This window comes from Marmota monax, unplaced genomic scaffold (assembly GCF_021218885.2).
Source record: "Marmota monax isolate L192 unplaced genomic scaffold, Marmota_monax_Labrador192_F-V1.1 WCK01_AAM20220418_F8-fsc00021, whole genome shotgun sequence".
NCBI classification, from domain to species: Eukaryota; Metazoa; Chordata; class Mammalia; order Rodentia; family Sciuridae; genus Marmota; species Marmota monax.
In genome coordinates, this window is record NW_026695228.1 from 11074945 (window position 1) to 11099742 (window position 24798).

General features: G+C 44.5%; 1 protein-coding gene across 1 annotated transcript in view; it reads left to right on the forward strand.

Annotated features, from left to right (window-relative positions):
* The window catches only part of Itga9 (integrin subunit alpha 9), a 320954-nt gene that overhangs the window by 270407 nt on the left and 25749 nt on the right, over positions 1–24798 (forward strand). The window contains exons 24-26 of the mRNA XM_046436952.2: positions 9023–9148; positions 11565–11684; positions 16155–16256. Of these exons, the coding sequence (XP_046292908.1) occupies positions 9023–9148; positions 11565–11684; positions 16155–16256 (348 nt within the window). The remainder of the gene's footprint in view (positions 1–9022; positions 9149–11564; positions 11685–16154; positions 16257–24798) is intronic.

The window sequence follows — 24798 nt, forward strand, 5'->3', positions numbered from 1 at the left end:
TTTTATTTAGAAGACAGTTTTTAATTAGAAGGAGAGAAGATATCTAGAGTTAAAATTATGAACTTTTCAGGCTTTTTAATGTTACCCTCTTTTCCATTCTGGTATAAATGTCACTAGGTCATTCTTAATTTCATGATCTGTCTCCAAATATGCAGATTTGGAGTGGGCTGTTATTGAGGGACGGTGGTTCCGTGGCTTCATTTTTGCCTTTTGAGTTCAGAACCAGAACTCTAAGATCTGTTCATTCCTTTGGCTCTTAATATGAATGTCAACGCTAGAGGGGCTCAAACAAAGCTGGAGCCACCTATTAGCTTACAGGCATTATTGTGGTCACGGAACTGGTTTTCTTCTTCAGATTTCTGTCTGTCCAAATGAACCATTGGAGCTTCTTGCTGCCCAGAGAGATAAATATCAGGAAAAAATCAGAACTTGCCAAACCGATAAGCAAGGGCTCCCTTTTCACAAAGTAAAAGAATCCGTCGCTCTTCAGAAGGATATGACAAAGGACACCTATGAGAACTCCCTGTTACCTTTCAGTGGCCCGATGGCTCGCCAACATTATGTTCTCCACCTTTGAATACATTGGTAACATAAAGCAAGGTCTATCCACGATGAGGAGCTATCCAAGTTTGTTATTGCTGTCTCTGGTCTTGTGTTAAATAGCATCCTTTCTATGGAAAAATCACAGTAAATAAGTGGAAGCTTTGAGTGTCCACCTCCCTAGGTTATTATGGATTCACATTATTGCAAAGGCATGAAGTAAATGGCAAGCAGGAAAATATTGGTCTTAGGATTTTGTCATTAAAATATATCTTATTGTTCTTCAGTCAATACCAGGAAACATGCAAGAGTCAATCAAAGCAATGTGATTGAACAGAAGATATAATGTGAAAGACTTTAAGACTATCAAACAACTTGTGAATATACTTCGCATTTTGCTGAATGGAAAGTAGGCCCTTATTTGTTCTTCCTAATAGTAAACATCTTAGGGCAGCCTAATGAAGCAATTGGTCGTTTTATGAATATTATTTTTACTTCAAACTTTGAAGTCCTAAAACTAAGATCACCACAGCCACTGAGGAAAATGTGGAGCCTCCGGTGACAGGATGGGGACCTTGCAGTCCTCTGATTCCTTGGTTCCCAGCGTAGGCAGTAGGTAATTGAATTAGCAGGGTAGGCATTCAAAACATTCTCGGGGGTTCCAACCTCAAAGGGCGTGTGAATTCAGACAAGCAGGCTGTAAGTCAGGGCCCGTCAGGTTTACCCAGTTGCCATCAGCTGTAATTATGTAACAGGATATGGAAACGTGGCCCAGAGATGGAACGGAACAGAAAGTCAATGGTTAACAGAGAAATGGGAGTTAACATGAAACACATGTTAGGCGAGAATGAACCCCTGTCCCCTTTAATCCAAATCAATTCAACAAACACAGCTTTTAGATCAGACCTTACCCAAGAACCGCATTGATGACGACTCCAAACATGGCTCATTTGAGTTTGTTCCTCTGCTAATTCAGTCTTCCAGTTCCCTGCCGTTGGCTGGGCACAGCATTCAAGGAGCATCAATCCAGGGACATTTGGAGGATCCTTCCTCTCCCTGAGGCCCCAGCCAGCTGGATTATGGTGAAGAGATGAGGCCATTGCTGATAGAAAGGGGGCATCTGTGCCTCCGCCTGTTAAAAATACACTAACAATAACACACACCTGAGGTTAAAGTTGGGTCCTTAATTGTGAGATGTGTTGATCTGTGTGGCTGAAATCATACAGGCTCCTGCTTTGATTCCAAGCCTGGCTCCCACCACCTTCTGGGTAACCACTTTCACTCACCCCACTTCCAAGATTTGCTTACAAGGCCCTTGTCTCAGGACGTTTTCTGTTGTTCGACTGGTATTCTTTCATAAAGAATAGAGGTCTATGTAGCTCGTGGTTCTGGAGTCTGGGAAGCCCAAGAGCACGGCGCCCACCTCTAGTAGGGCTCTTCCCTACCTCATAAGATGGCCGAGACAGAGTAAGCTAGCCGGAGAGCTCACTCGTATAGCAAAGCCACTTCCATGATAGTGGATTAATCCATCAGTCTGTGAATGGATTAATCCATTTATGAAGGCAGAGCCCTCATGACCCAAGCACTTCCCAAATGCCCCACCTCCTAATACCGCCCCACCTCCTAATACTGTTAGCATATGAATTTAAGGATTATGTCTCTAGTTTTTTTTTGTTGTTGTTCAAAACATTACAAAGCTCTTGACATATCATATTTCATACATTAGATTCAAGTGGGTTATGAACTCCCATTTAGTTCTTAAATTCTAAGGACTAGATTCTAATTTGGGGAACAGTCTCAAGTCATATCAGCCCTCCACTGTTCAAGCCCACCCCTCCTGCCTCCCTTCTGGCCACTGCTACCCAGCATTCATCCACTGCTCGTCCCACGTGAACCAGGTTCTGCAGATCAAGTCTCTGGGGTGCACCAGGCTCTCTGGCTGATGCTGTCACTTTTCCCTGGGATTCCCTTTCCCTCCTCTTTAACCCTAGACATTCTCTTTATCCTTTGATCAGCCTGAAGTACCACTTCCTCTGAAGAAGGCAAATCACTGTCGGGCCTGATTTCCTGGTGGGGAAGAAACACTTGGAAAATATTTACAATCCCAATAGGAGCCCTGCTCCCAAGGCTAGGAATGCAGTGGTGGTGGGGTTGTGTCTGGCCCCCTGCAGTGTATGGAGCTGCGGGTGTGTGGAGCTGCAGTGTGGCCTAGGTACCAAGAAGACAGAGTGGGAGGGGGAGTTTCCTGGTGAGGACTTTGGAGATGTGCTTCTCACACATGCAGAGCTCATGGGTACATGGCAGTTTATTTAACTTCTCTGGGCCTCAGTTTTCTCATCTGTAAAATGGGGATGAAAGTTAAAAAGACTAGATGTCACCATTTTCTTTGGTATATATGTCTGATAAATGTCTTGCTGTTCTGGGGCTGATTCCCTAATTTCACTCCTAAAACAGTTGTGCCGCTTGACAGTAGAATGTTAGCCATAAAAAAGAATGAAATCCTGTCATTTGCGCAAGATGGATGGGCCTGGGGGACATTATGTTGAGTGAAATGAGCCAGGCACAGAAAGACAAAAACTGCCTGGTCTTATTTTATGTGGAAGCTAAAAATGTTGAACTCAGAATTAGAGATAGTGGTTCCAAGGGCCTGGGAAGGGGAGTGGAGAGAAGGTGGTTAACAGGTACATGGGATGCAGTTGTACCTGTGACCTATAATGTTCCGTAGCACAGCAGGATAACTGATTGACAACAATTAATTGAATATTCCAAAGTAGTTGGTAGAGAGGATTTTAAATGCTTCCAACACAAAAAAGGAATAAATGTCCAAGGTGATTGATATGCCAATTACTTTGATCTGATCCCATCCTTAGACGTTGTATATGTGTATTGAAAACTCACACCATCCTCCATAATTTTCATGTATCAATTAAAGAATTTGTTTTTTAAGTCCCAGTTCAGATGGTGAGTCATAAGGTCACGGTACTGATGATAGCGCCTTCTGCACATGGTGGTGTTCAAATTTGGGGTATGCTCTGACTATTGCAATGGCGCCCCGTGCTACTAGCTCCCTCCCCTTTCACATGTGACCTCAGCCTAGAGAGGCATTGTAGGCCACAAATGGGTTTTCTGGATGATGTGTTTGGAGCATAAAACTTAGAAAAATGGCCAGAGAACCTCTCTGTCCCTCTAGTCTTTGGGCCCAGGGACAGGGGCTGTGTTAGAGCCACTCTGTTCTGAGAACTAGGTGGGGAGACCTGTGTCTGCTGTTGTGCTCTAGGTCAGCAAAGGAAGCTCCACCTCCTGAGCCTAGGGGCAATGCCCCTGTTTTCCCAATCGATTTCTGTAGCCACCAGAGCTTGAAGAGGCCTCCGTGCAAGCTCTAGTCTTCCCTTTCCCACCTGGGCGCAGGTGATGGTGACATTAAAAGCAAAAGGGAGCTGGGCGTGGTGGCGCAGGCCTGTAATCCCAGAGGCTCAGGAGGCTGAGGCAGGAGGATTGCAAGTTCGAAGCCAGCCTCAGCAATGATGAGGTGCTAAGCAACTCAGTGAGACCCTGTCTCTAAATGAAATAAATAGGGCTGGGGATGTGGCTCAGTGGTCGAGTGCCCCTGAGTACAATTCCCTGCCCCCACCAAAAAAAAAAAAAGGCAAAAGAGAGACTTTGCGGCATCATCCCAAGCCCAGTTCATGCTTCGAAGCTGGTATTTTGGGAAGCCGGGTCTTGTAAGACCACATGGAGCAAACAGAGCACTTCATCCTGTCAGGCCTGGAGCAAATAGGCCTGACACTTTGGCAGCTTCTGGCCACAAAGATTCCCCTGACCAAGGCTGACCCAGACTCTGCCACCACATGATGTCCATAATTCTCCTTGGGCTCCCATAACCAGGGCTCCTGACAATTTCCCAAATCACCACCATCTCTTGGTTTCAGCTTGCGCAATGTTTTCTTTGGGGTTGGGGTGAGGGGAGGACAGATAACCAACAGAAAACCCTTAATAACTGCCTTGGCAGAATTCAGCCTTGTCCCTGGGTCCTGTGTCCTCTTGTCCTCATTTGTATGCTCAGTTAGGTTCTTTTGTTCAAATTCCAATAGCCACAGGCCTCTTCCAGCTCCCAGGGGTCCTGCAAGATAAGCAGCCATACCATGGGAAGCATTTGGACTTTCAAACAATCTGGAAAATACTTGAGAAGTCAGCCAGCCGAGATGACCATGGGGGCAATGCCACCATGTTCTCGGCCCACCAAGGAAATGAAGCTGTGGACTCTAGCCGGGTGGCGCTTGGATTATTTGCAATATGGGAAGAAAGCATTACTTTCATTTGACTTTGAGCCAAGTTTGCTTAAAACCAGGTTGTAGGGAGAGTAGTCAGCATTTGTTTTTATGTATGGGATGTGAGATGAAGTGACCCCGTGCTCTAAGGAAAATGAAACGCACAGATGGTCATCAAAGTCTGCAGTTAGCATCTGAGGACAACCATGTAGGCCACCGTCCTAATATTATAGACAAGGAATGTGAGGCCCTAACCTGAGTCGGCACAGCTAGGCTGCAACCTGGGACCCTTGAGTGTTCACCAAAGAATTCCACCACTGGGTGCCGGATGAGGCTCACAGCCAACCACGTGACCTTGGACAAGTCACTGGACTCGGGCCTCTGGTTCCTTATCTGTCAGCTGAGGCCATGGGACTGCATGATCTCCGAGCGGCCTTCCAGAAACAACATTCCAGGGTGCTCTGTTCGACTTCCAGCGATAGAGCAGCCTGGCCTCCAAGCCTGCAGGCGCTGTTACCTCCCATGGTCTGGGTAGAAGTCTTTTTTTTCTCTTTTTTTTTTTTGGGGGGGGGGGGGGTAGGGGAGGGGGGACACAGTGGGAGAAATGTGCCAGAATGGAGGACTCTAGTGTTTCCTGGTTTCTCAGCTGATAGTTCCTTTGACCTGGGTAAGAACGGGAAGAGATGGTTTCCTTCCCCCATCGCTCTTCCCTGACCCCATCAGCAGCCCTGTTCTCAGCCTCTGACCTAAGAGGCAGTGCAGGAGGGTGGTTATAGGCAGGTCCAGAGCGGGATGGTGTGTGTCCCAGCGGGACTCTGCAGCCTGCTGGCTGCAACACCTCTGCTGCTCACCTGGCCTCTCCTTCCTCCCAGTTTCCACAACGGGAAGCGAGCATGATGAAGGCCCCTGCTTCGGGGTGGTTTTGAGGACTGAATGTGCATGTGTAGAAAGCAATCCAGAGCCAGGACGCAGGAAGGAAGGGCTGGACAGGTGCTAGCTGTCAGCATCTTGGCTGTCACGTGATCTGTCCGGCACACAGAAGAGTGCCTCCCATCGATGACCCTGGTCAAGGACTGAGTTTCAGTCTGAATAACACCCATACAATACCCAACAGCCTTCAGTCTTCCTGTGAAACGGGACCACCCTGAACCTGCCAGAAGTGGGGGGGGGGTTTCCCCAATTAAAATGATTCCTGTGTAACCACAGTCGGGAGCACAACTGGCCAAGGCTCCATTCCACCAGGGGCAGATTGTCATGTGGAATCACATCACCTTATGGTCACTTCCCTCTTGACAGCCACTCCTCCCCCATCGAAACTCCCCGTGGAAGAGGAAAAGTAAACTTGGAGCCTGTCTCTGTCTCTTCAGGTTGATGCTGGGTTTAGTCCACCCCCATCCCTGCCACTCCCAGATCTCTGTCCTTCTCTGCTGGCTATCTGGACAGATGGCAGAGCCAGCTCTGCACACCCAAAGCACATGAGTGAAGCTGGCCAGGCTGGGGCTCTGCTTCCTCTCTCTGCCTGGAAACCCAAAGCACCAGTTTGTAGAGCAAGGAGGAACTCTGCCCCACCTCTGATTTCAATTAGGGATGCACACATCCTGTAAAGTTCTGTCTGACTCGTCCCAGACCAAATGGATTGGGTGGCCAGGCCTTGTGATCTCCACAGGGTTGCGGAAGACCATCTTCCAGAGGTCAAACAGGGAAAGTGGAGCCCCATATGCTTCAGAGTGGAAGAGGATGGGGCTTAAGAGCCAGAGCATGCACTTCCCAACTTTTAAGTGCCCTGTGACAAATGCTTTCCATCCAGCAGGTACTGCATGTGCCTGAACAGAGTGTCACCCCCAAGTATCACAACCCTCTCCCTTCCTCGAAAAGAGAACATTACCTTTTTTTCCCTTAACTTAATAACAATCAGAAGCGTGGTTGCCTTTTGGATCAGAGTCTGGAAAGGGGCCAGTGGGAACTTTCTGGAGTCGTGGACATGTTCCGTACTTACATGGGGGTGTGTGTGTGTGTGTGGGGGGGGGTTAATGGGTGATCTCATTTGTCAAAGTTCATCAAACTGCACTTACAATCTGTGCATTAGAGGGAATCTAAATTTTATTTCAGTTGAAAGTGTTCGAAAAAGGAATAGTCAACTAATAATATTTAATTATGTAGTTGTGCACTCAAAATCGTAGAAGAGTAGCATTCGTTTATAATAATCTGGCCATTTTCTCACATCTCACAAATACTTGTATTCAAATGTACATCCTTTGAGAGCACTGTTGCTAGGCCACTTTTTTAAGACAAGTTTTCCAGAATATATCATCTTTGATCTTACTTATTTGAAATGCAGAATTTTTTGAGTTCGCGTCTGAAATTTCATTGCAACACACAAATATTCATTTACCCCACAGTGGTGGTTTTTCTCATTTGTCTTATAAGCAAATATTCATGATGTTTACCCCAGTAACAACATGTGTATTGCTTTCTAAAATGAACTTTAAAATATTTATCATAACTTTAAACAATTGGATCCATGAAATAATCATCAAAAATGCATTAAACTTCAGTGTCTCCTTTTCATTATTTCCTCTAGTAACTTCTAAAATCATCCCAAACTAGTGTTAAGATTGAGTCCTGAGATTCCTGGCTGATATATATACCCCAAATTTTGCATTTCAAATAAAATAATTGAAAGAATCCCAAGTTGTGAGCACTTTTAAAGGACAAAGAGGGTCCCAAACGACGAGACATTTTTCAAAGGCAACGTTCATTTTTCTCATAGTTAATCTTGAGGAAATAAAACTTCATTTTGTTTGTTTTCAGACATGTATAGTAAATTTTGGAATGTGTTCAGAGATAAAGCAGAGATTAATTTAGCGAATTTTGGTGGCCTCGTTTTATAGTGCATTATTAAAAGATTATCATTCTTACGTTGGAAGTTTCTTTATGTAAAAACTTTAAACCCTGCACCCTAGCACAAATGGGAAGTTGAAACATTCTTGAGAAAGTTCAAACACACTATATTTTATTCGCAGGCATCAAAGATAGGAAAGTTTAAACAGATGATTCTAGTTAGCAAGGGGATTGTAAACACAGTCCTAAATTATGGATTACTAATTACTAACATTCTGGTCTGGCCTTACATCCTGTTCAGTCTTTAGCTATCACCAGGGTATATGGTGATGGATGAAGAAGACCTCGTTCAACGGTTCCTCCAGGTGGATGTCAAAAGGCGCTGTTCTTCTAGAACTCCACCTGAAAGGCTGCACACCACTGTTTGGGTGTGTTTTGTTTTTTCGTAATGCTGTTGCTCAGCACCATTGCCATGGCTGTCAGAAATAAAATCAGATGACTCACCAAGAGCTCACCGAATGTTGAAGTCCCTGTCTGGCTCAGTGCAATGTCTGTCCAGCTTTTTTTTTTTTTTTTTTTTAATCAGAACTCTGATTTTAAGTGGCATCATATGTGGCTGATACTCTAGTTGGAGCAGAGATAGAGCACAGAGCAGCGTTAGTACACTTTCTCCCTCCCCAGAAGGGCTCCTCCTCGCACCCTGAGGGCTCTAGGAAGACTTCTAGCAGAGGACTATCTTCTGGCAAAGGTCCTCTTATGGATCTTAAGGTCTCAGAGGACCTGAGTTCTAGACCTGGGCTCTTGACTGTATGTGTGTTGGCAAGTGACTTAAGTTTCTTTTTCCTCATCTACTCTAATATCAGTGCCTAACAGAATTGTTGCACGGATGCTTGTAAATGTACTTTGGAAATCACGAAGCATAAGAAGTTTATTGTGTTCCAAGTCTCACTGTTTCCTAGTCACATCTCATTCACATGTTGTGTGCCATCTCATCTCAATGATTTAGGGACGTAAGATCCACATTTTCTATTATTTGGCCCTATTGATGCTTCAGCTTCTGCCCTAAAGCCTTTTCAGCCAGAGCCAGGTGGAGTGGTGTGCACCTGCATTCCCAGGGTGAGCTACCTTCCAGCTATGCAGGAGGCTGAGGCAGAGGATCACTCGAACCCAGGAGTTCCAGGCCAATCTGGGCAATACAACAAAAGACCCTCATCTTTAAAATAAAAGGCTTTTTAGCCATTCCTGTCCACTAGAGCATGAACAAGGAGAAAAAAAAAAAAAACTCAATTGGTACTTTCTTCATGACATGGGACTCCAGGAACATGGCCTATGGTTGGGATCAGCCATACTGACAAACCTCTTTCCATTCTCAGGTTGGTCAAGAGAAAGGAAACTGCTCTTTCCAGAAAAACCCAACCCCCTGCATCATCCCTCAAGAACAAGAAAATATCTTCCACACAATATTTGCTTTTTTCACAAAGTCTGGAAGAAAAGTCTTGGTAAGGATTTGCCCAATGGCTAGGGTAACATGGGTGGTCCTCCTCAGAAGGCAAGACTGAGATGAGAGGCCAGTTTTCTCTTTGGAATTTGTTATTTCCCAAGTCTGCTTCTCATCAATCGACTTATAAAATCACAAGCCTGAGGTTTCAATCTTAATGTTGAATTTATATTCCAAATTCCATTGCCTGGCAAAGGGAGAACCTTTTCAACCTCCAAGCACAAAGTAAAATGTTTCTCCAACTAGTCTGAATCTAAACAAGAGTAATTGTTCTTGTGCAACCACTTAGGAAAACCACACACACACATACACACACACATACACATTCTATGACCCAGCTATATATTGCCATTCCTGGGTCTATCCCCAAGGGAAATAAGTACATGCATCTTCTGAACAAATAGGACAAGACTGTTAATAGCAATTTTATAATAACCGAAGCAGAGAACAATTCAGTTAAGTATCAATAGGAGAATGAGTAAACAGTTGTGGTATATCCATGCCCTGGAATATCACACACCAATGAAATATATGAAACTACTGCAGCACACAACAGCCTAAGTAAATCTCACAGACATGCTACTGAATGAAAAAAGCCAAAGACAAAAGGACCAATATATTAGACCATTTCACATACACAAAGTTCAGGAATAGGAAAAAAAAATTAAGCTGGGTGCAGTGGTGCATGCCTGTAATCCCAGCTACTTGAAAGGCTATGGCAGGAGGATCGATCACAGGCCAGCCTGGGCAACTTGAGTGGAACCCGATCTCATAAAGGGCTGAGGATGTAGCTCAGTGGTAGGTAAAGCATCCCTGGGTTCAGTCCCCCGTACCATAAAGGAAGCACGGAAGGCCGGCATGCAGGCCTGCCTGTCAGGGCAGTGAGCTCCTCTGGAGGAGTACCAATGGGAAGGGGTGTGAAGGCACCCCTTAGCTGACAGAAATGTTCTACATTGTGTTCAGGGTGGTGATTCTCTAGGTATGAAAATATGTAAAAATGTATCAAGATATACACTTGAGATTTGTTCTATTTACTGCATTTTTAAAGAGTGAAGGTGGTAGAGATGGAATCGAAATGCTTTCTCAGTTCCTTCTCTCCCTATATCTTTAGTCTTTTGCTAGGGATTGAACCCAGGGCCTCACATGTGTTAGGCACGTGCTGCACACAGCCCCAATCCTGGTTATGTTTCTTTAGCTCTTCATTTCATCCTGGCACATCTCACGTTTATCATTTCCTTCCTCACTCTCTTCCACAGTGGAGAAGTGCAACTATTGGTCACTTGAAAGGTTTGGATTGTTTCACATACAAAGTGAGGATGGTACTTTTATTTTTCCTTTTTCATTTTCTTTTCTTTTTTTTTTTTTTTTTTTTTTTTTTTTTGATACCAGGGATTGAACTCGGGGGCATTCAGCCACTGAGCCACATTCCTAGCTCTATTTTGTATTTTGTATTTTATTCAGAGACAGAGTCTCATTGAATTGCTTAGCGCTTTGCTGTTGCTGAGGCTGGCTTTGAACTCACGATCCTCCGGAGCCTCCTGAGCCCTGGAATTACAAGCATGTGCCACCACCTGGTACTTTTATTTTTAAAAGCCCTTAGAATCCTTAGATGTAGTGATAAAGCACCAAGTGTTCTCGATAGACACAACTCTGTATCAAACTATAAATTTCACCTGCAACTGAAGCATCATGAAGGCAGATGATCCTTCAATACAAAAGAGAAAATGGAGTTGACCTTTCTTTTCATGTGTTTTTATTTCTTTTTGTTTATATTTATTTTTATTTCTTTTTACATAATTTCTGTGTTTTCTTGAGCAAGAGTCACATAACTTTGGAATCCCTCTAATTTCCCCTAAACTAAAAATTTGCCACAAACACACACCAGCTACTGCACAGGCAGAAATTACATAATGTAGGAAATACGCCTGTGTTCCAACCTATTGATACTATCAGAATATGTAAAAGAGAAATTTTTTTCTCTTAAAAAAAATTTATTCTCTTTGTGAAATCCAACTTTTTGGTAGGATTAACTTGGGACATGCTTTTTTCCCTACTTGCTTGACTCTTAAAACCTGCTCTGGTGCCTGTCAGACTGGAAATCCCTCGAATGCCCTCTGGTGGTGACAAAGAGTAATTGCCTTGTGTATCATTATCGTTATTATCATCTTCATCCTTATCATTATTATTTTTTGTTTGTTTGTAGTCCTGGGCATGGAACCCGGGCACCCGAACATGCTAGGCAATCGATTTATCACTGAGCCACACCCTCAGCCCTGAATCTTCTGTTTGATTTGCTCTGCCTGGAATTGACTTAGTCACCACAACAGAAGCCCTAGAGCTTGCTGCTCTATAAATGGTTGTGGCTTTGACTTTGCTTTTATATCATTTGACAGTTCTCTGATTTTTTTTCTTCTCAGGATTGTGAAAAGCCAGGAATTTCTTGCCTAACAATGCACTGTAACCTTAGCGCTCTCACCAAAGAGGAAAGTCGCACTCTAGACATTTACATGCTGCTGAACACAGAAATATTAAAGAAGGTGAGTCCTAAGGACCTGCACTCATGGGCTTCATTGAAAAGCATTTGAATTTGTTTCCTCATGACACTCTGGCTGCTCCTTTTAAAACTTGTTTTGGCATGTGCTATCAGTAATTCTCCAGATGGTGCAAGAGGAAAATATCTGATGTTCACTACTCAAAGTGTATTGTAAGGACAATAACTTCATCGGGGAGTTTGTTAGAATCATAACTGGGAGCTGTGATGCATGTCTATAATCCCAGCAGCTCTGGAGGCTGAGTCAGGAGGATCGAAAGTTCAAGGCCTAGCCTGGGCACCTTGGTAGCAAGACCCTGTCTCAAAAAATAAAAAGGGCTAGGGATGTGGCTCGGTGGTAGAGCACCCCTGGGTTCCACCCCCAATACCTCCCCTAAGACTTACTGAATCAGCATCGTGACTTTAACAAGCCTCCCAGGTATTTTGTTCCCCATTCTTTAGTTTACATCAGAATTACCTGGAAAAAAAATTTCTAATTCCTTGTGGGTAGAGTCTGAGTTTTGCAAGTCTTATAGTGTCCCAGGTGATGCCAGTACTGCTGGTCTGGCGAACATGTTTTTGATCAAGGGTTGGCAAACCTTTTCTGTAAAGGGCCTGTGGGAGCTATTTTAGGCTTTACAGGCCATATAGTCCCTCGCAACTGCTCCAATCTGCTGTCACATTGAAAAAGCAGCCACAGACAATACTCAAATGAATGGACATGGCTGTATTCTAATAAAACTTTATTTACAAAAACAGGCAGAGGATCAAATTTGATCCATGAGGTGTAGTTTGCTGACTACTTGTTTCAGAGAAATCCAGTTTTTTCTTTCTCTCTTCTTTTTTTTTTTTTTTTTGCAGGGCAGGGGGATATATATCTATATATATCAGTGAATTGGTGGTCCTTGTTTCAGAGAAGTTAATTTTTTTTGCAGAGTGGGGGGACATATCTTATATCTATATCTTTATATCAGTGAATTGGTGGCCCTTGAAGAATCATATAAATTTACTCTGATTTGTTTTAAGGTAAGTGCTGCCGAGTATGAGAAATCCCTTCCAACAAGAAGCTCTAAAAATAATTGCATATGAAGATAAAACAAAATATGCATGTTAGCCGCAAAGATTCTATTTATTTTCCTTTGGGCAGACTAAATGTGTTTAGTGTGATAAGCCAATCAGCGGGGAAATGAATATCCTTACAGTAGTCCTTCTGTGGTCATTTTTAAATTAAACACAGCAATAACATGCTGACCTGCAAAGACAGGCAAGGGGGAATGTTTTCTCCCTATATTTAGTTGTTGCAGGCTCCACAAGCCCAGGGAGAGCTGGGTAAGGTTCTGGCTTGCTCTGGATGAAAACTGGTTTGGGGGAAGTTGGGCTCGCACACAGTGCTTCCATGGTGAAACCTTTATAAAGGACAGCGTTAGAGACAGACCAGGCGTGAACTAGAACTCCACTAGCGTCCTCGGCTTCCACAACGTCATCTGGAAGCCCCATGTCACAGGTGTCCCTTCCTGGCATGGGTCCCCAACTGAGGTTGGAGGGCCTGTGATTCTGTAGACTTACCTATTTTGTCTGTCTTCTGGACGGATGACATTGCTGACAGTTGAATTTCCCATTCACTCTTGCCACTGTCCACCGAGTTCTATCGATAGCACTGATGGCAAGAAACCACCATGATGCTTCCGCACCCTTATACCATATGGCTGTCACTTGCCCTTCAGTCATGTGTGCAGCTCTGCAGGCTGGGTCTTCTGCAGCTCTCTCCTAGTGACCTCTGATGATCCTTTGCCAAGGAACATGTCTCACCGACTGCTGTCCCCATGTCATTCAGGCCAGTGGAGCCCCAGACAAGAGAGCTGAGAACATGGACCCATGGAGGTTTATTCTCTAAGTGCCCTTTCAGCAGAAATTCCAGGTGCAGAGGAGAGCCTAGAATGCAGCTGACCTGGAAGGCAGATGGGGCCCTGGCTGCTCAGGGAGCTTGAAATGCAAAGTGTGGGTCCCCCTGACGCCAGCTCCTACAGGGAGCTGAGCCAGATGTTTCAGGGACCGTCACAGCCTCCCTAAGGACAGAGAACAGCTCCAGCCTTGTGGTTTTGCCTGGGCCTAGAGTTGTGTTTATTTTCCTTTTGACCTTAAGGTCTGGCCCTAGACAAGGGAATTTGAGGTTTTATTGTTTTGACCTTAAGTTTTTATTTGAAATGTAGGGTCTGATTTTTTAAAGCTTCAGGGGATTCAGATTTCTTTGAAATTTTTCTTTTAGTCTTTGAGGCTTCCTTCACTGACTCTGTAACCACCAGGGACCTGTTCTCTGCCAGGCTCCCATCGGCTTGGCCTTTGACTTGGCCAAACATCATCATAATTAATACCTGAACTGATAATGATGATCCATGGTTGTAAATACAGTCTGCCCTGATACATAAAACCACATATTTATAAAACTAGTAAATTGCTAAAAGATTACTCGCATGTAAAATTATTTGCCACTTAAAGTAGTTCACTGGAGCAAATCCTCTGAACAACTAGCTTCCCAGAAGCATTAAAATATGTTTTGGTGCATACCTGTAATCCCAGTCTGTTAGGAGAAGGATTACAAACTCAAGGCCCACCTGCGCAACTTAGCAAGGCCTTGCCTCAAAATAAAATAAAAAAGCTATAGCTGTAGCTCAGAGGTCAGATGATCCTGAATTCAATCTCCAGTATTTTATATATCCATATGTATGTGTGTGTGCATGCGCCCACATGATTTTTTTTTAATTTCAGGAGAGGTTGTACAATGGTAGTATTTGATCAGTTTACACTATATGCATGTATAGAAATATCACACTGGACCCCATTGCTATGCACAATTAAAACATGTCTATAAAAAATTAGAAATATGTTTCGTGGTTGTTTTAAAAATAACAATATTTAAAGTACACAAACTAAAATCCTTTGTGGTTTCTTGGGCAGAGATGAGAAAAGAGCCCCTTTGGAACTAGGCTAGAGGAAGAGTCCTCCACTTTCCTGTTTCTCTGTAGGTTTAGCCAGAAGTGAGTCAAAGCTGGCATCTGAGAGCCTCTGACTAGTCCATCTTCTGTTGCTGACACAAAATACCTGAGATGGGGTAACTTATGAAGAGTACAAGCCTATTTATAGTTCTGGAGACTGGGAAGTCCAAGAGCAAGGTGTTGGCATCTGCTTGTCATCTGGTGAGGGCCTTCTTGCTGCATCATAAACTGGCACAAAGGGCATCACATGGCAAGAGAGAGCAAGTGGGCAAGCTCAGGTCTCTTCTTATAAAGCCACTAATGTCATCATGGAGACCCCACCCTCATGACCTTATCTAATCCTAATTATCTCCCAAAGTCTTACCTCCAAATATCTCTAATATGTGACTTTGGGAATTCCAACACAGGAATTCTGGGGGGACATCCCCAAACCATTGCAGCCTCCAGAGTGACAGGCAAGCTGAGTAAATATGGTGGACATGTCAATAAGCATCTTCCTGACAGAGCGCAGGCCACCCAGTGGGGGAGGCCAGATACCCTAGTTCTGTGCCTTTCATTTCCACAATGGCAACCAGGGGCCTCTTGGCTCCACAGTCAATGCAGCACCATTTGTACCACTAACCCCAAGATCCTGGACCTTTCCTCGGCCATGATTTTGCCTCCTCTTGATGTTTTCCAAATTCCCTCTCTATCCCTGCTTTGGAGCCAAAATTTTTTGGTTGTCTGGATTGGTGGCTTTGAATCTGAGCCCATGAAAGGCTTCTGTTTCTGCTAGCAGGTAATTCCCGAGTCTCAGATGTGGCCCCTGCCCCTGGGTTGCCTTTCTAGTAGGCCTAATTTATAAGCTAGATGTGTCTCCCTTCTGAATCTCTCCATCAGATGCCCTCTTTTTAATGTCTAATGGCTTTGTCCCCAAAACGGCTTCATTTAAGGGCAAGCAAAGAGTTAAAAGAAACTCCTATAAAAAATTAAAAAAAAAAAAAAAAAAAAAAAGAAACTCCTATAAAGAAGCGCTTGAGGGCTGTGGTCAGGGCAGGAAGATTCTATAAAATAGGAATCAGATGGCTTCAGTGGAATGCCAGGCATGGGCTTGCTGTATACAAACAGCTTCATTTATCCTCAGCTCTTTGTAAATCCATCAATATCAACATCCACATATCTGGGTCTTACCACTTGGAAACCACAGCACACAAGTTTGCCTGTGTTGATTACTGGCAAACACTGTCATTTTTCTGCATCTACCACCATCCAAAAAAAAAAAAAAATTCTCAAGAGAAACTTTGGAAGTATACATTTATGTGGATTCCCGGGATGGGGAAGTTTTTAGTTCAGTGAAAAAAAAAAAAAAAAAAAAAAAAAAAAAAAAAACCTTGTCTGGTCTACAAGGAATCTTGGAATTTCAGTTCTGCCCAGTCCCTCTCAAGGAAAAATCATTTGTCATTGTCATTGGAAAATCTTACGGTGAGCTGTTGTTTCCTCCACAGGACAGTTCATCTGTCATCCAGTTCATGGCTCGAGCCAAGGTGAAGGTGGATCCCGCCCTAAGGGTGGTGGAAGTGGCTAATGGGAACCCAGAAGAGATGACGGTGAGTGTACCACCTCCCCAGTGAGAGCCCTCCTCAGAGGGCCAGAGGAGCTGGGTGATTGGAGACCCGGAGCTGGAACGTGAAGGAGAAGAAAGTCTCTGAGCCAAGGTGTCGGGTTTGTGGTAGACCCAGGACCATGCCTGCCTTGGCCTCCAGGCTCCCGTGGAGAGCTATGGCTTGTTCTTATTGTGCTAGCATGTTCTGTAGGACACCATTGTTATGTGAAAGTTTCCTGCTATGATTGGCCAAAGGAAATATAGTCTGGAAGTGCCCTTGGTGGGGCCTGGATTTCCACCCAGAAGCCAGGACTATTTTTATGTGTCTTAGACATTTCCCCAAAATCTCATCTGCCTTCCCAATCACATTGCCCCATGGACAAACACTGAGTGTCTTAAAAACAAGCTGTTTGGTTAACTTGAAGAAGTCACATCCACGTTGCCAAGACCTGGAACCTTCTCTTTCACACTCTACCTGTCCCCTTGTCCTCCAGAAGGTGCAACTGGCACACAGGCATCAGGGACAAGGGAGGGTGCAGCAGACCTCGAGGCTTAGATGTCAGGGTGAGGGAGAGGCTGGAAGAAGACGATGACCTTGGAATTCTGCTTTTATTCTTGTTCCTAGACAGGGGGACTCACCTGTTGTTTGACCCCCACACACAGATCCTAAGGGGAATAGGAAGGGGAGGCAGCAGCCACAAGCAGCTTTTCCAGGGCACTTCTGTTTTTCATCCCATTCCCTGGAATATACCTTCTTGAGAGAGAGACTTGCCTTCTCTGGGAAGAGTCAGTGTTGCTATGGCAAATTTACAAAATTGATAAATTCATAAATATGAGGTACGTACACATATACACACCACAAAAAGATTATTGACTTATTTGCTGATAACATTGGAGACTCCACATGTTAAAATATCAGGATCCAGAGCAAACCAAAGTTCATGCTTTTAAGACCCTGGCTGGAAGGGATTCCTACGAGAAAATAAACCCTTGGAGATTTCAGTAAAATCTTAGTTCTGTTCCTGTGGTCGGTGAGTAAGAGAGGAGAATGTCAGGGAACCTGGAATGAGCGGGGACACCCGGGCAGGTGAGGTGTGACAGTGCTGCATGACAGGTACTCCACGCTCAGTACAGGAATGCAGGGCCATTGGTAGACATGTGCTCCTTCATTCACATGGGGACGTTGCCCAGGCACTAGTTTTACTAATAGAAACAGAACAGAGTGGCCTTCCAAGACCTTCACCCCATAGCATCAGTTCTTCTGGCAGGTCAGTCGCTTGGAGTTGGCTTTTTGTCTTTTCCTCCTACCTTCTGGCTGTTTAACTATCCATGGGGACCATCCCATGTGAAGTTAAGGCAATCAGTGGTTCTCTGCTTGTTGCAATAGCTCTGGTTAAAAAGTCTTATAGAATGAAATAACATGCCCAACATCAGAGATTTAAAATGTTCTTAATTGTGTTAACAAGAGCCAATGGAAGCCAGGCACAGGGTGCAGGCCTGAAATCCCAGCAGCTCTGGAGGCTGAGGCAGGAGGAATTCAAAGCCTGCCTCAGCAATGAGGCACTAAGCAACTCAGTGAGACCCTATCTCTAAATAAAATACAAAATAGGTCCGAGATGTGGCTCAGCCCCTGAGTTCAATCCATGGTACCCCCCCCCCCAAAAAGTGCCAATAGAAATAACTAATAGGTTTCCTACAGGTGAAATTCTTTGCTAGCTGAATGAAAATCACTGGGCACGTTGCCTTCTAATAGAGGACTAAGCTGTGGGATCCAGGAAAGCATTGCTTAACATCCCGCTGTAGGATTCTGAGTCATCTATCTTCCTCCAAAATACCACTTCCATCAGTTTCTGTTCCATTTTGAGCACCGTGGTGATATTTTTAGGATCAAGAGTTCTGGGGAAGAAGCTGATTATTTTTTTTTTCCCCTCTGTGCTCCCGAGAAACAATGAATACACCCGGGAATCCCATAATGCCCCCTTCTCCCTCCTTTGCATAAATGCCTTTTCAGTCTGCGAGCTAAGGTGAAGTTCTGCAATCTGTTCTCAACTTTCCTAGCAGGAAAAAAAAAAGAAATCATTTCTAAGTAGTAAGGCTTTCATTTTTAGAACAAACACGTTCTTCCCTGCGTGACTCTTCTGAATGCCTGGCTCTCTGTCAGCCAACCATCCGAAGGGGAATTTCCACAGAGGCTAGCGACCAGATTCAAATCAGACAAGGCTTCACAAGATTGCAGATTAGGCACCAAATTGTTAAGGCCTTGGAATGAACAGGAAATGTATTTGTGTATGGTATCGAGCAGGGTGTGGGTGAGAAGAGGAAAACAATCCGATTTTTTTAGTTACAAAAAAGTATACATGGTGGTAAATTTAACCGATGGGAAAACCAAATAATTTTCCTGTAATTCTTGGGTCCTTTATTTTTTTTTTTAATAAAAAAATACCATGGTACATGTAGTGCTTTACCTTTGGGTAACTAACTAGAAACATGTCATATTTTTAGACGTTTGCTTTATTTATAAATATATATATATATATCCAGGGTACTTCCCAGGTAGCATGTTAGCACGTGTCCAGGCCCAACCACAGCAAGTTCATCTGGTTCATATAGACCCAAACCTGAGAATTCCAGATGAGACCTTTGTGACTACTGGTGGTTAGGTGCCAATAATTCATTGAATGTCATATTCAACCCAACCTGAATTGACTTTTCAGGGAATTTTGTAGCCAGCATTTTGTCACTGTGACCAGAATACCTGACAAGAACAACTTAGAGGAAGAAAAGATTATCTGGGGCTTATGGCTTCAGAGGTTCAGTCCATGGTGGGTCCACTCATTGCTCTAGAACTCGGTGAGGCAGAATGTCATGGCAGAAGGGCATGGTGGAGGGAAGTTGCTCAGCCCATGGCAGCCAGGAAGCAGAGAAAGAAAGAGAAAGGAGGGAGGGATGGGGGTGAGAAAGGGGCCATGGACAGATGTAGTCCAGGCCGCATCCCCAGTGACCTCCCTCCAGCCACACCCCACCTGCCTACAGTTACTACCCACTAGTTCATTCAAATGATTAATCCATCAAGTGGATTAATCCACTGATGAGGTTACACCTCTCATAATCAAATCATTTCACCTTGAACATTCCTGTATTTACCTAACATGAGTTTCTCAGGGGACATTGAAGATCCAAATGACAGGGAATGAGTTACAGGTCTGAGGGAAAAGGGAAAAAGGTACTGGTTGGTGTTCATAAATATCATAAAGATTAAGAACACGGGAAACATAGCTGATTATGCCCCAGCAAGTTGGTCCTCGTGAAGAATAGGAATTCATCTCAGAAAGGTGCAGGAGTCCCTTCTTATTCACAATTTTTTACTTTCCACAGTTTCAGTTACCTGTGGTCAATCACAATCTGAAAATATCACATAGAAAATTCCAGAAATAAATAATTCATGTTTTAAATATTTTTTGTTATACTATATTGTTATAATTCTATTTTATTGTTTTCATTTTACTGAGCCTAATTTATAAATTAAACTTTTTCATAGGTATATATAGGAAAGAAATAGTATATATAGGGTTCAATCCTATCCACAGTTTCAGGCACCCACTGGGGGTCCTAGAGAAGGAGACAGCTGTCCTACAGAATGAAAATAAGGATGGGTTTCAAAAATGTTTAGCTCTAATCATACAGTCATTAAAAAGGCATCAAAAGATTTGGGGAGGGGACTTCTCTAACTCCTGAATTGGCTACTGAGACTCAGGAAGTACCATATATTTTTAAGAAGAGCGACCAACAGCTGCGGCCAGGAATTCCACCAATGCAAACTCTTGTAGTCTTGTACTATAGAATTTTTGTTCTAATAAGTAGTGTAAGACACTATCTCAAATTCCCTTTTCAGTCTGTATTAGAAACTAACATGAATTCTTGCTATTTTCTTTGTATTTTCCCAGTAGCAGATGGTATGATAAACATGTAAGTCCACAGATAACTAAGTGATTGTGGCCACGGGAGTAGAACCATATGAGATCTTAGGTACAAGAGGAGAGATCCCCTCTGTCTTGCTTGAGCAGAATCAGAATAGGTTAGAAGGATACCTGGGAGCCCTCAGAATTGCCAGAGAACCAGACAGGGGACACGAAGAGGGGTCAAGAAATGTGGGAGGTCAGGATCACAGACTGGGTCCAGCCCCAAGAAGAATTCAGAACCCTAGACATTGGACTCAGGTATCCTGGCTTCTCTGGACCTCTTGCTCCAGAGTCAGGCTAGAGCCTCTTGCTGACTAAAATTAGGCCTCTGTCCCTGGGGGACCAGGTCACCAGCACTATTGGACTTTGTAGTGGGGAGGAGGGACCCTATGTTTCCCTGTGTCTTACATAGTGGAGGATTCTCCAACACCAGAATGGGTTTGCATACCAGGCTGAAAAGTGACAGTTGTCTCTTCTGACATGCTGGGAGCTTTTTTTGGTTTCCGTTCTGTTTGCTTTAGTGAAGTTCAGGATCAGGCCTGAGTGAAAGTCTTTGTTCAATCATTTCGACCTTTTTTTTTTTCTTTTTTGATGGCAGCTTCCAAGTTGTAATATTAAGGAGAGAACACAAAAATCTTTGTCCTAAGGTAGTTGGGGAGGGTGCAAGCTCTTTGCTTTGTTCTCTTTTAAGAAGCAACGTGCTTAAATGAACAACGCCTCCTCAGGTCTCGTTTAATGGAGCAAACATTTGGGGGCCTTTGCCCTCTGTCTGAGTACTGATTGGAGTTCACAAATATCATAAAGAGTAAGAACAAGGGAAACATCTGATTATGCCCCAGAAAGTTGGTCCTCATGAAGAGTAGCAATTCATCTCAGAAAGGTGCAGGAGTCCCTTCTTACCCACAATTTTTCACTTTTCACGGTTTCAGTTACCTGTGGTCAATCACAGTCGGAAAATATCACATAGAAAATTCCAGAAATAAAAAATTCATAAGTTTTAATGTCATGGGGACCATATGTCTAGAGAGTTATTTGCTTCCTTCACGCATCACACCACCATCAGTTGCCCTTGCTCTGCACAGAGAGAGAAAAGGCATAATTTTAAGAAAGTCCACTGTGCCTTCCCTGGCGAGAACCACTAAGCCCCTTCCTCTAGTGAATCACAGAGTCTCTGACACCTGGGGAGAAGAAATGATCTGCCCAAGGTCTCACAGTGGCTGAGACAAGGATAAAGTAGAACTCTGGGCTTCCAGCGTGTTGGTCCTTTCCCCTCTTCACTGCAGCCACTCGGTCACCTAGGAAGGCACTGAGCCATTCCGGATAAAGGAGCTAGACAGAGGCAAAAGTATCCAATGTGGAAAGGAAACAGATTTGTGTTAAAGTCTCTCTGTTCAAACTCCTAAGGTGTGTGTGGAGCCCAGCCAGCTCCTCCAGGCTGCAAGTGGCTCTCCTCCTAGCTTGGGCTTCCCTTCTAAGTCTGCATTCGATCCCAGCATTAGCCTCAGCACCACATTCCTGCTCTCATGTCTAAAGAAACCTGCCCAGTCAAGCACTCAGTGGCCAGAACAGCATGTTCCAACTGCTTGTTCTCTAAAACCATTTGGTTCACAAGCACATGCACAGACACACACAATCGTGGACACACAGACATGCACATGCATGAACACCCAGACAAGCACATACAGGGACTCTCAGGCACATACACGGACATGGACCCATGCACACACACAGATGCACAGACCCACACACATTGCATAATACATAGATATGCACACATGTGCATGGACGCACACACATACAAACACACACACCCTTGCAGCACAATATGCCAATGTGCTTAGAGCACCTGTGCTGAAGAGGTCCAGTCAATTTCTTGGGAGAAATGACCTCTGAACAAGTATAGAAGGAATGTTCTAGGTGGACCAGGGAAGGCCAGACTCTTGAACTAAAGTCAGGTGGTGTCTTGGGGATGTATTCTCAAGAAGCACAACCTGTGTGGTTTAGTAGGAAGGTGCTCCTGGTGAGATCCAAAAAGATGTGGGGGCAGGATAGGAAAAGGAAGAGAGAAGCAAGAGCGAGATTTGAGGGGACATTCTAGCCTCTGCTGGATCCTGGAGGGGACTAAGAAGCACAAATAGCCCTTTGGATTTCATCCTGCCTTGAAGTGTGGGACCTGGGCTTTCATATTTCTGTATTCATTGGTCATTACCAAGGGACTGTCCCTGAGGTGGTGAACTCCGGGGCACTTGACTGACTGACTGTCTGGGGCAGAATGCCACTAGAAGGGAAAGCCTGTGAAAGCTGGGGTTGGGCATTCTGACCCCACACAGAGGACCCAGGAGGCTCTGAGCAGAGCACGTGCTACATATGGAACTATTCTGTGCTCAGGCCTTGGATGCTCTATGCTGTGTCCCTATTGTTGCTTTATATATGCTGGTCTCTGCTCATTTCTCTGATGTGATTCTCTCCTGTCACTTTCTAATAGCTCCTATTACTTCCATTTTCTGTTGAGGAAACTGAGGCTCTGGGACGTGAAGGGCCCTGCCTATAATCTCACAGCTTGTCATTGGAAGAGCCAGGATTGGTCACCCAAACTGCCCACATATGAGCCCCGAGTTGTCTTGAATCCCTGCTCCTGTTGCTCAGTGTGCCATGCAATGGGAGCCCCTTCCTGAGCAGGCAGCAGGAATCGTAGGGTGATGCATAACTGTGTTCCTTGGCTCTGGTGGCTTCAGAAGCACGTCACATTCAGACATAGTGGCCAGTTGACTATGGAACTCTTTCTTTTGTGGCCTGTTCCAGATACACAGTCAAGAGAAGAATCACCCCTCCTAGGAGACCCTTCATCGTGTGAAGTCAGGGAGCCCCCATCTTTCCTTTTTCCTTTAGAGAGTGGTCATGAGTATCATCAGGGGTCATAAATGTAAAACTTCTCAGCAAAGAGCTTGGCACATAGTAATGGATTCCACAAATGACTCCACGTGGTTCATAACAAAGGAATTAGCACCTTCCCAGTTCACTCCTTGGCAAATTCAAACCAAACAAGAGATTTCTAAAACCCAGACCTGGCAGGCACAGGGCATGTCTCCGCTTATCATGGCAGAGACTTACAGGGTCCACCTTGTCAGAGGCACAGTTCACTCGTATCATCTCCATTAATCTCTCTCTGCCTCTCAGCTGGCATGCATTCTGAGCTGTGTTTGGAGAGTGATGGAAGACCTGTTCTGCTGACGTTTCTTACAACCCCCACAGCCCTTTCTCCCTCCTCCCTCCCTGATACCTCCATTGGCTACTGGAGGTAATCAGAAGCAGGTGAAAATGTCAATTTTTTTTTTTTGTCCCAGATATTCTTCTCTTTCTACTTAAAAAAAAAATTATCAGATTTCCCGATTTCTGTTGAAACAAGCATGTGATGTTCACCCACTGAGAGCATCTTGCCATTGTAATTGACCTTTGGCAGGCCTGGCACTGGGCTTGAATATCCCCTCTGACAATGCTGCCTATGGTGTCTTCTCCATCACTGGAAACCCTCTGTCCAGCTGTACCCTCATGTTGCTCATGTTCTCAGGCCTTATGGAGACCTGGGTATTTCTAGCTATTGCATGAAATGTATTTGCAGTGATCAGAACATAAAAGTTCCCAGAAACATAGGAGTGAACCAAGTGCTGCTGGGGTTGAGGTTCACCAGCTGCCTCAGGCTACAAGTTGGGTTGTGGTCATTCCCTGACAGCAGCTTGCCAATCCCAGGTGCATTAAACTTTACAGTGGCTGGCAGGATGCCCAGTGCCTGGCTCCTCTAAGACTCCATTGAGACAGCCTCAGGCTGCTCATTTTGTCTGTGTCCAGTCCATAAGCCCTCAGCTACAGTCCATGACCATGTCATTATCCATGTCTTCGCTACTCAAAATTCTGCCTTTCCCATCTCTCAGCCTCCTACCATGCTCCCAGCTGCTTCCCCAGTGCTGGCAGACACCCCACTCCAATGCTCAGCAATTCATCTCCTTTCATACTACCTCCTTTCTTATTGGAAGCAGAAACCTACCGTGGGGAAACCACTTCCCTGCAACCCTCTCACTGGGCTGCTTGTTCCTTGGACCCCCATACCCACCTCTTCCTTCTAGCTTGGATTCTTTCTGCAGCTGCAGTGAGCTTTGCAAAATGGAAATCATGCCATGCCCTTGCTTGGCCATTGGAGACCCTCCATTGTCTTTCCATCCTGCTTAAGATAAAGCATATAATTCTGTTGTTGTTGTTGTTGTTGGACAGGGTCTTATAGTGTTGCCAAGCTGACCTGGAGCTCGTAGGCTCAAGGGATCAGCTTCCTAAGTAACTCAGACTATGGGCATGTGCCACCATGCCCAAATAGACATCTTTTTTTTTTTTTTTTTCATTTCAGCAGTCCTGGGAATTGAACCCAGGATCTCGTGTATGCTTGGCAAGCATTCTGCCACTGAGCCACAGCTCCCATTCAAACAGAATTCTGAATGCCACTTCCAGTTCTTCTGAATCTCGTCCTGCGGCTTCTTGTTTATTCTGTTTGCTGGCTGAGAGCAGCATCTCACCCTTACCAAGCTCGCTCCTGTCGAA